Source organism: Periplaneta americana, chromosome 8 (genome assembly GCF_040183065.1).
Source record: "Periplaneta americana isolate PAMFEO1 chromosome 8, P.americana_PAMFEO1_priV1, whole genome shotgun sequence".
In the NCBI taxonomy this organism is placed as follows: domain Eukaryota; kingdom Metazoa; phylum Arthropoda; class Insecta; order Blattodea; family Blattidae; genus Periplaneta; species Periplaneta americana.
The window spans coordinates 99,645,602-99,664,997 of NC_091124.1; the positions used below are offsets into that span (position 1 = coordinate 99,645,602).

Below are 19,396 nucleotides of genomic sequence, written 5' to 3' on the forward strand. Positions count from 1 at the left end.
GATTGATTAATATTTGGCGTAAAACAGTTGGTGTTGAATCAAGAAAAATAAACATATGGAAAAATGGATTTGAAAGTAAAATGAATATTTGTAACACATACCTCTTCTGCAACATTCGTGTAGTAACTTCAGAGAGCTAACGTTAGAAAAAAAATTAATAGATTTATAATCAGAAATTTGTAAATTTGATTAAAAAATAATTTTGACAGCTCTTCAAATGCCACGCCTCCTTACAGTCTTAATTTAAAACATTTGAAACATATTTGTAATCAGAATTGAACTAAATCCATTTGAGGTATAAAAATATAAATTCCATGCAAGTGAACTAGCCAAAAAAAAATTTTTTTAGAACATTTTCATGATTTTCAGTGGAGTCTCCCCTTAAGGAATCTTTGTAAAGGACTTAAATGTTCTTCTAAGCTAAACTCGCATGCACTGAAGGCTATTTCAGAATAAATTATGAAAATAAAAGGTATGGAATAGTGCTCGTAATTTTCGATGAAGTTACATTGAGGGAGGAGTTTCATCTTAACAATTGTTCACTTCAATTAGATGGGTTTATTGACATTGGTGATCTAACTCAATCTTCTCAGAAAAATCAAAATACCCAATAATGCATTAGTATTTATGTTTGTTCCTGGTTCCAACCAGTGACTATTTATGGCTGTAGAAATGCGACATCTGCAGATATTCTCGAAAAAACGTGTACAGTTGATAATAACTATTATTATTATTATTATTATTATTATTATTATTATTATTATTATTATTATTATTATATTGTGAAAACATTTTTTTCATTTTTCCATTGTTAAAAATTAGCAAAAACTTACAATAATAGCTCGCATTAATGTAAAGCGCAAGAATGTCATAATCAAGTGTTTTCACAGCCCAAACGTACACAAGCGTCGTGCTGTGGCGATCCCATGAGTTAACAGTGAGCCAGGACACTATTTACTTCTATTCGTTCTGCTATATGTATATTAGAGGGAATGAAATCTAATCTGAGAGAAATTTAATAGAACTAAAAGAGAAACATTATATTAAAATACTGAACAAAATATAAAAAAAAATACGTATGCCTACTTGTCGTGTACTGACATATTTTTGTAAATAAGATACGAAGTGTCAACAGGGTAAGTAGGCTAATAGCTTAATAAAAGTAAGATAAGGGCTAAATGAGAAAGTAGCGTTTTATATTTTAGATGTGTATGTAGTATTTGTGCCCATTTTAAAGAAGCGATTTCGATTTCTGTGACCTGAGTGTTCTAAAAGAGGATATTGCAATCATATTCGAGTTCAAGATTGGTATATTCCTTTTCACACATTTATCTTAATCTTTAGTGTACCCAAGCAATAACTAATATTTAAGTAGCGAACAAATACAATTTACGAAAATGAAAATAATAATATTTCGTCTTATATTCGGATAAGAAATGAGTGCAGCATTTGGAAATCAACAAATCATAGCATTTCTAGATAAAATAAATAAATGAAACACTTATTTTATATCCAATAAATGTAACAACTAAATCAACTAAACCCTTCTTACAGACTAGAAAGAATATTGGAACAAAGAAAATTTCTCTCTCATACTAAAAGTCTTTAATAATCACTGAAAAAGCCACGGATTATTAATCATTAATGTAAATATCAGTAAAGACGAAGCGAAAAGGTATATTTTAGAATTCGTAGGAGAAAGAATTAGTACGTTGAACCAGACATTTCAAGAATTTTGAAATTTGAAGTTCCAAATTTTGTGCTTTAAATGCGAAATGAGATTAATGATAGAAGTAAAACATGTTGTTGTTTAGCCAACTGTTCGGAGACAGGTCTGAATCTCACAAGTGATATCACAAGCCACCACTTATGAAGGAACTAAGCAAGGAGATAATCAGATTTCATATGTATACAAACAATAAAATTATTCTTCCTCTGACACATATCGTCAAGTGAGGTGTACTGCCTAATAATAGATTTACATAATGGCTAAAAACCTCAGTCAGAGTTAAAGTAAAGTATTGTATTTAAAATATAAATTAATAAAGATTTTTGAGATAATACTAAGTGTACAAATTAACTTATGGAGTTAATACAGGCACTGCCCTGCAATATCTGCATTCGAAACTTCACTGTTCAGAAACCTGATGCAGATTTACTAAAAGTATGTCAATTGTTTACGTAATGTGCTATTGAATATCCAAGGAAGTGGTTCTTTTTAGATAAGGTGCGGATTTTGAATTGCTGATGGTAAAAATATTAACAGCGGGTTTTTAAACTTTTATCAATTCGTGACAGTTTGTGAAAGCACCCGTAACTACATTTTCCCAAATTATTTTCTGCATTTCGTTCATAACCATGCTGTGTCAAATATACAGTAGTCTAGTCGTACTTCTTCTGGTTTATTGCCCATTATCATAATTTTGTTTGAAAACGTGTGAAGTGAAAAAAGTGTCCATTATTCTTGCACTTATAATACAATTTTAAACTGTAGTGCTGCCCGCAATTTATTGAGATAACTACTGAAATATCACAAACAGTTTTAGTAATATTACTTTCGGAATTGAATTTGAGAAGAGTCCACCCTTAGCAAGTACGATCTTTCTCACAATCGGAATATCACTTTACTTTTGGCTTTAGACAATTATTGTAGAAAAGGTGTATCTTCCTAAGAGATCTGTGGTGACGATGTGGAATTAGTAAAAGGATAATGTAGATTTGGATTTATTCACGAATATTTCAATCATGGTTAATTATACCTAAAATCGCTGCCTACACAAACATGTGCCTTTGGCTTTCAATTTACAACACGAATAATAAAAACTCAGTGAAATTTGCTCGGACTTATACAATGGAAACGAGCAAAGGTAATAAAAAGGAACAATAGACACGAAAAAGGGTTAAGCTTAATTAGTTATCAGACTATCACGTTCCTAATTTAAAAAGTTTCACAGTATATAGGCATAATCGATTATCGAAATATTGACACGTGTAATTAAATTTACGCTGATAAATTTCATGTTGGAAATTACATTTTGTTTAAAGATGGTTAATGTGTAATCGTGTATTAAATTTTGCAGAATTTGCCTATTCTGTTTAATTAGATACACAAACACATTCACGGGTTAGTACAGAGCATAGATAACAATGAATAAAAGCTACGAAATTACTTCACAGCCGGGATGTTGGTTCTTAAACTAAGGCAATAATGTGGAGAGAGCTCTGTCTGTTTCACCCAAACATAGGTAAATATCGCAGAAGTTTTTTTCATATTTCACAACAAATATAAAATTTCTTTTCATGCATAGTAGATTATCAAAATTATTTGACACTAAATGTGTGGCAAACAAATTAATACCATTTTGTTATGTAACTGAACTCTTATTAATTTTAATTCTATTTGTATAGCAGAAACCAGACTACACATAAATTTTGCAAGACACTAGGTTAATGTATATTTATGTCTATTTCCCGAAATTATATTATATTATATTATATTATATTATATTATATTATATTATATTATATTATATTATATTATATTATATATTGCATTGTATTGTATTGTATTATATATTATATCACATTATATTACATTATTTATTATACATATATGTCTTAATTTGAATGATTTGTTTAATATATTAATTGCTTTACATACAACAAATTATTATATAATTAGTACCGGTATCAAAATTAATTATCCGGGTAATATCAAGCTCCGCAACAAAAATTTAAACCAAGCTCCGCAACAAAAGAACCCCCTGTCACCCTTGTATCAAAGTGCGCAACTATCTCTCCTCATCAGTTACCCCCACTCTTTCACATCAATACTCAGCAAATTCCCTTCACACTTCATAGTAAACGAATAATTAGTAATGTCAATATTGTGTACTCTGTTCTAGGCTTAGGACCAGCAGCATAATATACCTTTATGTCGATCATTGCTGGCGGTTTAAAAATTGCTTACTGCTGATATTGAAAACAATCACGACAAAATCCATCATAGGCCTATGAAAATTTCCTTCCTTACTTTCTGTAATGGTATGAAGCACGCTGTAAGTACTGTAGCCTTGTTATGTGCTTATTATGGTAGAGTTGTAATTCATGTAGATAATGTTTTCTTTTTATATATTTAAGGTTAAAATTTTGTTTGGAAGTAGCAGGGCCTATCGCTTTTCATTTTAACACCAATATCTACCTGTACAGTTCTAAGAGCTTGAATAAATACAAATATATTCGGACTTGGACTAAAAATGCTTCTTAATATGTGCATGTCTATAATGAGGGAGGAAATGCTGAATTATGCCAATGTAATTCTCAACTAAGTTATCTGAGGAAGATTCAGCTTCACGGGTTTGTACGGACATAAGATCATCAACAAATGCATCTTGCACTTCTGAAGAATATAATAATGCTAACCCGAATACCCATATCAACCATCTACTACACTGAGAATTCTTATTACGGTAATTGCAGAAAATGTTTTGCATTGTAATTAAATGTGTCATCCATTAAAATTGTCGATTTTTGTACTAAATACCTAAGAATAGTTATTGCATCTCCGTTTCTATTCTTCTTTGCTCTTGTAATAAGTCCTGTACTTTTATCCATCAACTACAGTTTAATCATATTGCTTGTAATTGGTGCAGATCGAGGTACGTACAAAATGAACAGTGCGCCAGCTGTAGAGGAGTGACTGTGCCATAGCTTCGCGCGGAATAATCAGTACTGCAAGTGCACACGGAAAATAGTACCCTAGCTTTCACAGTAGGGGAGGGGAAAGCAGGCGGAGGGTAGTTGTTGTTGTTGTTGTTGTTGTTGCGACCGCGAAGCATATTTGCGGGGTTTGAATGTATATTTGCGGAGCTTGATAACACCGAATTATCCTACTAATTTCTAACGAATTTCTATGTTACTTCTGATTCATTCATTTTTCTATAAGTCTCCATGCAGCATCCTTTTGTTTCTCTCTCTTGACGCAATGGAAACTTCTCACTACTATCAAAACATCTACGAACTTAACAAGTTTTTTTTTGGAGCAGGTGAACCGATCGGTTACCTGTTTATATTTTACCCTTGCATAAGAATTCTTCGACCCTGTCGACGAATTTATAAGTGAGATCTAAAATTCGTACTTGTTTGCATGGTTATCTTCTGACGTGAAAATGAACTAGATATATCATATGGAGGATTAAATAACTCCGAATGTTTCTCGAACTACAATGTTTCTTTTCTTTGCGAACAAATGACTCTTAGTGCGAACATCTCGATTGAGACTTGAGGGACATCTGCAGGAAATAATTCTAAAGTCATATAAGAAGAGGATCGCAATAGATTTTCTATGTCCTCTGCTTATAACAATCTATGAAGTTCACTATCCCTACAAAATGAATTCAGAAATTTAAAGTTATTAATTTGTCAAATAATATATTTCCTATTACTCTGTGGGTTTACACATAGTATTTGCGACAGAATATTGTAATTGTAATCTTACATGTAAATAATATAATACTGTGTTCTGTTAGTAATCAATAGGCCTATAGCTTGTATACTGATATCTGTAAAATGTTTACTTATTTATCTCTGGGAAAGATAAATTCCAGTTTAGAACCGAAGGTGTTTATTCTTACTGTCAATTGTGCTTCCCCATGAAGAAGGTGCTTAATTGTGAACAATTTGGATACGCATACGCATTGTATTTTTATTGACCAGAGAACTGAACCGTCTGAGGTAATGAAGTTGTAGTACGTACTCTCACCTGTGCTTGGCTGGGGTATGATGTCCGGATTTTTCTCGTCGCTGTCGCCACTCTCCGTGCCGCCGGGGTCCAACTTGTTGATGGGGCTGCTGCCGCCCTTATCGCCGCCAGCGCCGCTTCCCCCGGAGCCGGTGCCGCGTCCCCTCTGCTCATGGGCCGCCGCCTTATGGCGCTTGCGACGGTCCTCGTTGTGTGAACACTGCAGACGCAGCACGATGCCCACGACGACGGCGACTATGAGCAGGGCCGACACCACGCCAATCAGCACGCTCATCATGGGCGTGAAGCGGAACCCGGGGCGTGGGCGCTCTGTGGACACAAGCCATATATCATTCCAAGGTTCGTGCGAATCCACAAGGAGTACGACTGGCACTTCCCAGAAGATGGTACAGTAAAACCTATTCAAGACAGAAGTGATTTGGTCCTAATTTCTTTTTTTCCGTTGTGAACAGGTTTCCGTATTATTCAGATGTGAAGTTAAAATGGAATATTTTATCAATTGTATAAATGAAAGAGAAAATGGCATGCCACAAAATATTCCCTTTAACACTACTGACAATAAATCACCTTTCTGTCGCTTATTCCATTGGCAAATCATATTGATGAAAATCCCATTATCGTAACTCACTCATAAACTAATCACAGAAAATTTAATATCTACCACTATATTATAATACTGTACTGTATATCACAGAACATTATTTAATTGGACTAGGAGCCATCCATTAGAAGCATTGAATTCTGGCTTATATAATTTCTTTGCGAGTTCAAGGGTTTGCTTTGCAGAATAGATCCAGATATTAGCATGGTCTTTGAAAGGCATGAAAAACCCACTCTCTCATTTATTTCCACATAATCAGCTGTTTCCTGTTTCATTTTTGTCACCATTACTGACCACAAAAGACTCACTCATGATAGAGTCTTTATTTCTAAGTGTTATACCTAAGTTTACTAAAACTGAACTTCAACTTTATTTCCCATTCACTTCGTTTCTCGTTTTCCTTTAACTCGACAACTTTTACTTCATCACTTAATGATACATTTTTACACAACTTTTTTTTTTCTTTCACAAAATCACTACATTTGCGTTCTGCCCAGCTATGACAGTTATACGGGTGTCAAGCATTGAAAATCTTTGAATGGACTTGTCTGCCTAGTCAACAGGGTAATAAAATTTATGACTGCCATGCCAACTCACCCTCGCACCTTCTAAAATTTTGCAAATAAAACTGGTTTTTATCTTAGTGACCTACATATTTTGTACATTCCTTGAAATTACACACTGCTTCGAAATATAGTTTAATTAAAATAGCGTGTCAAAAATATTATTTCCGTTTTGAACAGTAGCATACAGTTTCAGTTTCCGCGTTGGACAGTTCCGTTTTATTCAGGAAAAATTACATATAAAACATACGAATTTCTCCGGGACCAATAAATTGTTTCAAAATAGACAGGATTCCGGATTATTCAGGTTTCGATTTGAACAGGTTTAACTGTATTCCATTTTATCAGAAAATTCAATGCGGACATAGACCATTTCCCCCTGAATTTAAATATCTAAACACTGACAAACAGTAACCATATTCTCTCCGTATAATGGAAATAACTTTCCGTCCCACTTAGAGACTGTGGTCCTACGTAAGTTCAAATTAATATTACTCATTTTAACTTACTTATACAGGGGATTTTACATTGTATTGCCCCATATATTATCACTAGGGATCGTATTCTCTTCCAGAGCGTACGATGATAAGTTAGTTGTTCATAGACTATATTAGTGAGACGTTATGCTGAAGCGTGACGCAGATGCTATGAGGCAATACGTGGTCTTGTTTGTGCTGAAGCTGACGTTCAATTAATGATTCAAAACTTGACCTTGGAGACTGTGTGAAATGCATTCTAGCGATAAAGATTGATACTACGAAGGCCTTTCCTATAATTTAAATTATTTGATTTATTTTTACTGGTACTGGCATCATAAGGCCTTCTCTTCCACTTAACAAGTATAAAAATACATATCAAATATAAATAACATGACTACATAAAACAATGGGACAATAATAATAATAATAATAATAATAATAATACTTACTTATTGGCTTTTAAGGAACCCGGAGGTTCACTGCCGCCCTTACATAAGCCCGCCATTGGTCCCTATCCTGAGCAAGATTAATCCCGTCTCTACCATCATATCCCACCTCCCTCAAATCCACTTTAATATTATCTTCCCACCTACGTCTCGGCCTCCCCAAAGGTCTTTTTCCCTATACAACTAACACTCTATATGCATTTCTTGATTCGCCCATACGTGCTACATTTCCTGCCCATCTCAAACGTCTGGATTTTATGTTCCTAATAATGTCAGGTGAAGAATACAATGCGTGCAGCTCTGCTTTGTGTAACTTTCTCCATTCTCCTGTAACTTCATCCCTCTTAGCCCCAAATATTTTCCTAAGAACCTTATTTTCAAACACCCTCAATCTCTGTTCCTCTCTCAAAGTGAGAGTCCAAGTTTCACAACCATACAGAACAACCGGTAATATAACTGTTTTATAAATTCTAACTTTCAGATTTTTTGACAGAAGACTAGATGACAAAAGCTTCTCAGCCGAATAATGACACGCATTTCCCATATTTATTCTGCGTTTAATTTCCTCCCGAGTGTCATTTATATTTGTTACTGTTGCTCCAAGATATTTTAATTTTTCCACCTCTTCGAAGGATAAATCTGCAATTTTTATAGTTCCATTTCGTACAATATTCTGGTCACTAGACATAATCACATACTTAGTCTTTTCGGGATTTACTTCCAACCCTATCGCTTTACTTGCTTCAACTAGAATTTCCGCGTTTTCCCTAATCGTTTGTGGATTTTCCCCTAGCATATTCACGTCATCCGCATAGACAAGAAGCTGATGTAACCCATTCAACTCCAACCCTGTCTATTATCCTGAACTTTCCTAATGGCATATTCTAGAGCGAAGTTAAAAAGTAAAGGTGATAGTGCATCTCCCTGCTTTAGCCCGCAGTGAATTGGAAAAACATCAGATAGAAACTGGTCTATACGGACTCTGCTGTAAGTTTCACTAAGACACATTTTAATTAATCGAACTAGTTTCTTGGGAATACCAAATTCAATAAGAATATTATAGAAAACTTCTCTCTTAACCGAGTCATACGCCTTTTTGAAATCTATGAATAACTGATGTACTGTACCCTTATACTCCGATTTTTTCTCCAATATCTGTCGAATACAAAAAATCTGATCAATAGTCGATCTATTACGCCTAAAACCACATTGATGATCCCCAATAATTTCATCTACATATATCTTCTCAAAAGGATATTCGACAAAATTTTGTACGATGTCAACAAAAGTGATATTCCTCGAAAGTTACTACAGTTAGTCTTGTCCCCCTTCTTAAAAATAGGTACGATTATGGACTTCTTCCATTGTTCTGGTACAATTTCCTTTTCCCAAATTGCAAGTATAAGTTTATAGATTTCGCTAGATAATGCCCTTCCACCCTCTTGTATTAATTCTGCTGGAATTTGATCGATACCTGGAGACTTGTACTTTTTCAGATTTTGTATCGCAATTTCGACTTCAGAAAGTGTGGGTTCCGGTATGAATGGCTCAGGAGTTTGTATTTGAGTTTCGTCCCGATCATTTCTATTTGGCCTATGTTATATTTAGTAGTTGCCCAACATAGTTTTTCCATCTGTTTAGGATTGAATGAGAGTCTGCAAGTAAGTCACCATTCTCATCCTTGATCACGTTTACCCTTGCCTGATATCCGTTTTTAAATTCCTTTATACCCTTATATAAATCTCGAATGTTTTTATTCTTACTATTTGTTTCTACCTCTTTCAGTTTTTCCTTCAAGTAATCTCTCTTTTTATTCCTAAGTGTACGACTTGCTTCCCGTCTTTCATTGAAATAATTATCTCTCTTCTCCTCAATTGGATCCTGTAAGAATTTCAATTTTGCCTCTTTCCTTCTATCTACTACAATGGAACAATCTCCATCAAACCACGGTTTCTTTTTCTTAGTTTCATGATAACCTATGCTCTGCTCAGCTGCAATTTTGATATTATCTCGGATATTGTTGCACACGCTATTAACATCTATCTATAATAATATTAATAATAATAATAATAATAATAATAATAATAATGATAATAATAATACTTACTTACAAATGGCTTTTAAGGAACCCGAAGGTTCATTGCCGCCCTCACATAAGCCCGCCAGCGGTCCCTATCCTGTGCAAGATTAATCCAGTCTCTATCATCATACCCCACATCCCTCAAATCCATTTTAATATTATCCTCCCATCTACGTCTCGACCTCCCTAAAGGTTTTTTTCCCTCCGGTCTCCCAACTAACACTCTATATGCATTTCTGGATTCGCCCATACGTACTACATGCCCTGCCCACCTCAAACGTCTGGATTTAATGTTCCTAATTATGTCAGGTGAAGAATACAATGCGTGCAGTTCTGTGTTGTGTAACTTTCTCCATTCTCCTGTAACTTCATCCCGCTTAGCCCCAAATATTTTCCTAAGCACCTTATTCTCAAACACCCTTAACCCATTATATCCCAGTGGCAACTAAAGTTGCCAAGGCAATAAAGCTTTATAGATCGGTCAGTTGTAAATTTGTTCATTGTTCACAACAATTGGTGTAAAGATTCAACTATCCTCCTCTAGTTCGAGATGAGTTTTATCGCATCCGTTCGTTACGTCGTCAGTACAGAAGAAATCAATAAGGAGTGCACACACAATATTCTGGACTACTACACATTCCTTCAATAACGTAAGTAAAATTAGATCCAAAAATTGCTGCACAACAATTTCAATTACATAAATCTAATAAGAATATCTGCAATTTTATTATACTAACAGGTTTTTAATTTACAACTTATCACAATTTCATTAGAGTGGTTTGAATTTGTATGGCAACTTTAGTTGCCAGTGGGCACTTACGATTATTTGTTTATTCATTTTACATATTCTTCAAAATTTTACCATTGCTAACTTTGAAAACGAACAATGATATAATATCAATTTATTATAGCAATTCTTTTCTTCACTACTGACTAGTTCGTAGTTCGATTCCGTGCTGTAGCACATTTTTATTTACGTAATATCTGGTACTAATATATCTGATTTTCATCTGTTATTGTATTATCGTTATGTAAATAGGCTAACTGTATGTATAGAGGTTTTATACATTTATTATAAAATAATTGGAATAAAATTTGAAGCTAACTACTTCATATCTAAAATGGAGCAAGGACAGCAAAGTGGCAGACTTCAAAATCAAGGAAAGGAGTCCTGATATTCGACGCAACGCTGAAGATCTACTTAGAGAAACAGTAAAATCTCCTTTAGATGCTCTCAGAACCTTTTTCTCTACAGAATTGCTTCAGCTTATAGTTATGGAAACCAATAGATATGTGGCTCAGCATCTTATGCATAATTTGAATGTCTCAAGGCAAGAGATTCTTACTCTAATCGGTATTCTACTTCTGTCTGGGTACCACAAACTGGCATCAAGAAGGCTTTACTGTAGAAGCGAACTGGATGTTCATGTGCCAATAGTGTCAGAATTTATGCGACACAACCGATATGATGAATTACTGAGATTCCTTCACCTGACCAATAATGACGGATTAGATGGTCTTGATTCTCTCTATAAAGTGAGACAACTTTTCCATATACTGAACGCTTCCTTCAAACAGGTGTTTCCTGGCAAATGTGTAAGCATTGATGAAAGTATGATTCCATATTATGGACGTCAATTCATAAGGGAAACGTCTGTGCTCTTCGGATTCGAATTGTGGGTTGCTGTTGATCCATCTGGGTTTATCTTTCATGCTGAACCATATTGTGAAAGTTCAACTCGCCTTCCTGAAACAGGTCTTGGCTAAGGAAGTAATGTTGCTTTGGGATTGGTTGCTCATGTGCAGTTACCACAAGGAATATAGCTCTACTTCGATAATCTCTTCACAACTGTTGGACTGATGCAAGGACTTACTAACAGAAGGCTCGGAGCCACTGGAACTCTACGGGAAAACAGAATCACTGATTCAATGAATCTGCCTGATAAAAAAAGCTGGAAGAAAGTATCCCGAGGTGAAATCGCATCCTCGACTTGCAACGATTTGCTGGTAGTCCGATGGAATAAGAACAGTGTCGTTACAGTTCTCACGAACTATCATCCTGTTGATCCCATGAGAAAGGCAAGCAGATATTCCAGAGCTGATAGGAAGAAAATGTCTGTCAAAGTTCCAGGACCTGTAGCGCAGTATAATACCAACATGGGTGGTGTTGATATTGGTGATCAGTTTATAGCTACTTACGTTACAGCATCCATACTAAGAACTAGCTTGTGTTCAAGGATGGCTTCTGTATCGTAGATTTGAGAATGACATCTCTCTTCTTGAATACAAACATCAATGCGTCATTCATCTCCTGAAGTCATATGGTTGTACAGCAAAATCGCCAGGAATCCGTCGCTCCTTATCATTTTCCGCAGTGCTGGATGAAGTGCGTAAGGACGATAAAGGCCATATAGTCGAGGACGGTCTATCCAAGTATCGAAGATGTCATGTATGTGGTTATAGTACAAAATTCGTTTGCAGTAAGAGTGATGCTGCGCTTCACCCTGAGTCGTGTTTCAGAACATTTCATGATGCATAAGGACTATTTGGTATTGAATAAAATCGACATTTCCCTTATATCTGACACAAAAATTATGGAGAGAGTGTAAAGTAATAGTCTCAAGTTATGTAGTGTGTGTAAATTTGTAAGTGCTAAATAAAGCAAAACCTTTTTATTGAAGTTAGATGCATTTATTTCACAATAACAAAATAAATATCAGACACGCAAGTGCCCAGTGGCAACTAAAGTTGCCAGCCTAAAATGGACCTTTTGGTTGCAGGTACATGAATGAAATATTGATTAGGGTTCTTCCAGGATCACATAACAGAAATATGACGCCAAAATGTCACACAGGGAATTACGGGCATTAATGGGTTAACCTATGTTAATAATAATAATAATAATAATAATAATAATAATAATAATAATAATAATAATAATAATAATAATAATAGTAAGGGCAAAATAATCTAGATATATTTAGCTACAGACCAATTATTTAGTCCTAACAGCTCAGCGACGCGAAGGAGGGGAAGTATTAGGAGTAGTGGGGAGAGCTCCGGAGCAGAGACAAGAGCGATCTGTCGGTAAAGGAATGCAGTAGAGTTTAATTGTACTAGAAACATACCGCCTTACCGCAAGCATGACAACCGATCGCTCCGAAGGCAAGCGAGTAACTAACTCAAAAACCCTTTGGCGTAAGTAAATGGACTCGCCTGACCCAGGCGCATATCTCCGGCGACTTTCAGGACTATATAATCGTACTGTAGGTACATGTAAAGAGTTAAATGATTACAATTTAGTATTAAATAAAACAATTCGGATCGAAGAAATAATTAACATAAGAAAGGAATATTGATATATTAAAAATAGAAATCATATTCTACTAAAGTAATATCTGAATGTAGTTTAATTCTATCTGAAATTACAATTGCTAAGAAGGAAGTAATGTGTAAATCAATGAGTAATAAAGCACTACTACTGTTTTATAAAAGTGATCATGTCATTTTCATAATGCTAAATCCAAGCTAAATTTAAATCAGGTAACATTAACAATCATATTCTAGAGACGATAAGCTGTCTTTCTGAAAATCGGCTTTTTAAAGTAGAAAATGTATGACAGCCCTTTACACTGTGTAGGCCCTACTTTAAAATACGCTTTTTTTCACTATTACACTGTCATAAAGAATGAAAGCTTACATTGATGAAACATTAGTTACACTATTGTACGCAATTTACAAAATAATAGGCTATAGTATTGTGAAATAAAAGTATCTTGCGTTACAATAGACAACACTGTGCATAAGCTTAATTCTTTATTAGTGTAAGTAGTAACAATAGCATATGCTAATGTAGAGTGTAAATAATTTAAATTGTAAAATTAGTGCAATTGTTAAAGTGGTCCACGTTTTGTTCTGCCCCGATTTAGGAAACAACAGTCGCATGAACCATTAGTCAAGTACTTCGCTTGTTGGATGCAGGCACATCGTTCACTTCAAAACTCTAGTAATACTTAATCTTATAGTCTCATCCACTAAAACAATATATTCCGTTTTTCGGCCGTGGTTAAGTGGTGCGGAAGTTTGCGAGACAAGAAATGAAGAGAAAATTTCGTCTCAAAGACCTCATACAAGGGACGATTCAAAACCCGGTCCTTCGTCTCAGGAGATCCACATAAAGAAAAATGACCGTGTTATTGGAAAAGGAGCGAAATTGCGGACATAAACTGTGAAGATGAAGAAAAAGCCAATTATTTTCCGTGTTCCGTAGTTGTTAATGTGGATGTCTTAATAAGAATTAATTTAAAATAATGAATTAACTGAGCATGAAATTGGTGTAGAAGTAAAGAAATTTTCATTCTTCAATCTCGACAACTGTCAGACTCCGACTAAAGAATACAAGAAGACTAAATTCTCTTCAGACCAAAGTGACGACTTCTCTCGTGGCATACTATTGCGCAGAACAATCTGTGAGTGTCATCGAAACGGTATATTAGGCCTACCTACTTCAGAGAACTTGATTCAAGTCATGCGTGAAAATACTGAGCTATGTTTCCATTTCTTTGTCTAAACTCTGTATTACCAACTTCAGAGAACTTGATTCAAGTCATGCGTGAAAAGATTGAGCTATGTTTCCATTTCTTTGTCTAAACTGTGTATTACCTACTTCAGAGAACTTGATTCAAGTCATGCGTGAAAATACTGAGCTACATTTCCATTTCTTTGTCTAAACTGTGCATTACCAACTTCAGAGAACTTGATTCAAGTCATGCGTGAAAAGACTGAGCTATGTTTCCATTTCTTTGCCTAAACTGTGTATTACCTCTTCAGAGAACTTGATTCAAGTCATGCGTGAAAATACTGAACTACGTTTCCATTTCTTTGTCTAAACTGTGCATTACCAACTTCAGAGAACTTGATTCAAGTCATGCGTGAAAATACTGAGCTACGTTTCCATTTCTTTGTCTAAACTGTGCATTACCAACTTCAGAGAACTTGATTCAAGTCATGCGTGAAAAGACTGAGCTATGTTTCCATTTCTTTGCCTAAACTGTGTATTACCTCTTCAGAGAACTTGATTCAAGTCATGCGTGAAAATACTGAACTACGTTTCCATTTCTTTGTCTAAACTGTGCATTACCAACTTCAGAGAACTTGATCCAAGTCATGCGTGAAAAGACTGAGCTATGTTTCCATTTCTTTGCCTAAACTGTGTATTACCTCTTCAGAGAACTTGATTCAAGTCATGCGTGAAAAGACTTAGCTATGTTTCCATTTCTTTGCCTAAACTGTGTATTACCTCTTCAGAGAACTTGATTCAAGTCATGCGTGAAAATACTGAACTACGTTTCCATTTCTTTGTCTAAACTGTGCATTACCAACTTCAGAGAACTTGATTCAAGTCATGCGTGAAAATACTGAGCTACGTTTCCATTTCTTTGTCTAAACTTTGCATTACCAACTTCAGAGAACTTGATTCAAGTCATGCGTGAAAAGACTGAGCTATGTTTCCATTTCTTTGCCTAAACTGTGTATTACCACTTCAGACAACTTGATTCAAGTCATGCGTGAAAATACTGAGCTATGTTTCCATTTCTTTGCCTAAACTGTGTATTACCACTTCAGACAACTTGATTCAAGTCATGCTTGAAAATACTGAGCTACGTTTCCATTTCTTTGTCTAAACTGTGTATTACCTACTTCAGAGAACTTGATTCAAGTCATGCGTGAAAAGACTGAGCCATGTTTCCATTTCTTTGTCTAAACTGTGTATTACCTACTTCAGACAACTTGATTCAAGTCATGCGTGAAAAGACTGGACTATGTTTCCATTTCTTTGTCTAAACTGTCTACTTCAGAGAACTTGATTCAAGTAATGCGGGAAAAGACTGAGCTATACAGTATTTCCATTTTTTGCCATTATGATGTATTACCTACTTCAGAGAACTTGATTTAAAGTCATGCGGGAAAAGACTGAGCTATATTTCCATTTTCTTTTTTTGCCATAAACGATATATTAGCTACTTCAGAGAACTTGATTCAAATCAAACGGAAAAATACTGAGCTATGTTTCCATTTTTCTTTGCTAAAAACCGGTGTATTACCTACTTCAGAGAACTTGATTCAAGTCATGTGAGAAAAGACTGAGCTATGTTTCCATTTCTTTTGCCATAAACGGTTTATTACTTACTTCAGATAACATAATTCAAGTCATGTGAGAAAAGACTGAGCTATGTTTCCATTTCTTTTGTCATAAACGGTTTATTACCTACTTCAGAGAACTTGATTCAAGTCATGCAAGAAAATACTGAGCTATGTTTCCATTTCTTTTGCCATAAACGGATTATTACCTACTTCAGAGAACTTGATTCAAGTCATGTGAGAAAATACTGAGCTATGTTTCCATTTCTTTTGCCATAAACGGATTATTACCTACTTCAGAGAACTTGATTCAAGTCATGTGAGAAAAGAATGAGCTATGTTTCCATTTCTTTTGCCATAAACGGTTTATTACTTACTCCAGATAACATAATTCAAGTCATGTGAGAAAAGACTGAGCTATGTTCCCATTTTGTTTGCCATAAATAGTTTATGATTAACTTTATAAATATTTATATTTCTGATTTTTGTCTCTAATACATTTTAATTCCTAAATACCATGGTCATAACAGTTGAAGGGTTCTTAGCATATTAATAATGTATTTAGATGAAGACTCGACAACGCTTTAAAATGTGATGTTTGAAATAGGTTAACGCTGCGTTTAGGCAGGGGGATGGAATATTTTTTTTTATAGAAACGTTCATGCGGGAAAAGACTGAGCTATATTTCCATTTTTTTTTTTTGCCATAAACGATATATTAGCTACTTCAGAGAACTTGATTCAAATCAAACGGAAAAATACTGAGCTATGTTTCCATTTTTCTTTGCTAAAAACCGGTGTATTACCTACTTCAGAGAACTTGATTCAAGTCATGTGAGAAAAGACTGAGCTATGTTTCCATTTCTTTTGCCATAAACGGTTTATTACTTACTTCAGATAACATAATTCAAGTCATGTGAGAAAAGACTGAGCTATGTTTCCATTTCATTTGTCATAAACGGTTTATTACCTACTTCAGAGAACTTGATTCAAGTCATGCAAGAAAATACTGAGCTATGTTTCCATTTCTTTTGCCATAAACGGATTATTACCTACTTTAGAGAACTTGATTCAAGTCATGTGAGAAAAGAATGAGCTATGTTTCCATTTCTTTTGCCATAAACGGTTTATTACTTACTTCAGATAACACAATTCAAGTCATGTGAGAAAAGACTGAGCTATGTTCCCATTTTGTTTGCCATAAATAGTTTATGATTAACTTTATAAATATTTATATTTCTGATTTTTGTCTCTAATATATTTTAATTCCTAAATACCATGGTCATAACAGTCGAAGGGTTCTTAGCATATTAATAATGTATTTAAATGAAGACTCGGCAACGCTTTAAAATGTGATGTTTGAAATAGGTTAACGCTGCGTTTAGGCAGGGGGATGGAATATTTTTTTATAGAAACGTTCAGCCTGTGTTTGGTACCGGAAGTATGATTTTTGTATAAGTGGGCGATTGTTGGTCGTATGACTCAGATGAGGTTTAGATCACGCAGTTATATTAAAACGTCACAATTTTTAACTGTACTTATTTGTTTCTGTATTATCTGCTAATTTATTTTTCATGTTTACATTCCTTTCCTATAAATGGTTAGTATTTAAGTTCAATTATTTTTTTATCTTTAAATGTGATTTCTTACTTTCGCCTGTAATAAATTTTAATTTTTAAATGAAATAGTCGTAATAGTCTACGGGTTCTTAACGTCTTATAATGTAGTAGGTATTTACCAAAAGAAGTAGCAACTCTGTAATATCTGACGTTTGGCACGCTTTTACGCAGGGGGATGATGTATGCTCTCCTCTTTGTTTCCTCATATGATCCATATATCTTAATGTCGTCTATCATCAGATTTCTTCTTCTAACCCGAACTCTTCTCCCGTTCACCATTCCTTTCAGTGCATCCTTCAGTAGGAACTTTCTTCTCAGTCAGTAACAGAACCAATTCCTTTTCCTTTTCTTGATCACTTTCAACATCATTCTTTATTCACTCACTCTTTCCAACACAGCTTCATTTCTTATTGTCTGTCCACTTCAGAAAAACATTCAATTCTTCTTCATATCCACATTTCAAATTCTTCCATTCAATATTCTTCACTTCGTCGTAATATCCATGTTTCTGCCCCATACAATACCACACTCGATACAAAGCACTTCACTAGTCTCTTCCTTAGTTTTATTTCCAGAGGTCCACAGAAGATGTTCCTTTTTCTATTAAAAGCTTCCTTGGCCATTGCTATTCTCCTTTTGACTTCCTGGCAGCAGCTCATGTTAATGCTTATAGTACACCCCAAGTATTTGAAGCTGTCCACTTGCTCTACTTACTCGTTTAGAATTCGCAATATATCTTCTGTGTTTTTCTTCCTATGACCATGCTCTTCGTCTTATATGCATTTATCTTAATCCCATACTGCTCACAGCTGTCATTTATTCCAGTAGCATATCCTTTAGTATCATTTCCTCTTCTGCTAACAACGCCATATCATCAGCAAATCTTATGCACTTTATTCTTCTTTCTCCTACTATCACTCCTACCATGTCCGGAAAACAGATCTTTACTAAATCATCCAGGTAGATTTTGAACAGGGTAGGTGATAAAGGACATCCTTACGTATTCCTCTCCCAATTTCTTTCCTTCTGACATTTCTTCTCCTATCCTGACTTTGACTCGTTCTGTCATATAAAGATTATTGAACAGTCTGGTCTCTTTCCAATCCACACCAATTTTATTTAGGATCCTCATCATTTTATTCCAATCCACTTTGTCAGAAGCTTTTTCTAGATCCACAAATACTATATACACTTCTTTATTCTTATCTTGATATTTTTCGCCGATAGTCCTTAGCAGTCCAATTGTATCTCTCGCTCGTACCTTTTCCCTTCCTGAAGCAAAAGTGCTCTTCTGCCAACTGTTATTCCATCTTAGAATATAAATGTTAATTCAGTATTCGCAAGAGAATCTTCGCCGAGTGCGATATTAGGCTGATAGTCCTGAACTCCTTACATTTCTTGGTATTATTTTTCTTCGGTATTGGAATCAACACTGTCTCCGTAAAATCTTCAGGCCATTCGCCTTTGTTATATATTTCGTTGCGTAATGATAGAATTTGCTTCTTGTCTTCACCCAAGTATTTCACTAACTCAATGGAGATTCCACCAACTCCTGTTGCTTCCCCATTCTTCATTTCCTTAAGCGCTAGTTCAACTTCTTCACTTAAAACAGAAAATCCTTTTTCGTCTTTTGATAAGACTTCTTCGTCTTCTATAGCTAAGTCATCTGGACTACTCCTTGTCTCATATAACTCTTCTACATATTTC

General features: G+C 34.9%; 1 protein-coding gene across 1 annotated transcript in view; it reads right to left on the reverse strand.

The window, feature by feature from the left end:
* side-VII (sidestep VII) overlaps positions 1–19,396 on the reverse strand; it is a 1,274,787-nt gene that overhangs the window by 208,335 nt on the left and 1,047,056 nt on the right. Inside the window, exon 10 of the mRNA XM_069832114.1 lies at positions 5,762–6,070. Coding sequence (XP_069688215.1) covers positions 5,762–6,070 — 309 coding nt within the window. The remainder of the gene's footprint in view (positions 1–5,761; positions 6,071–19,396) is intronic.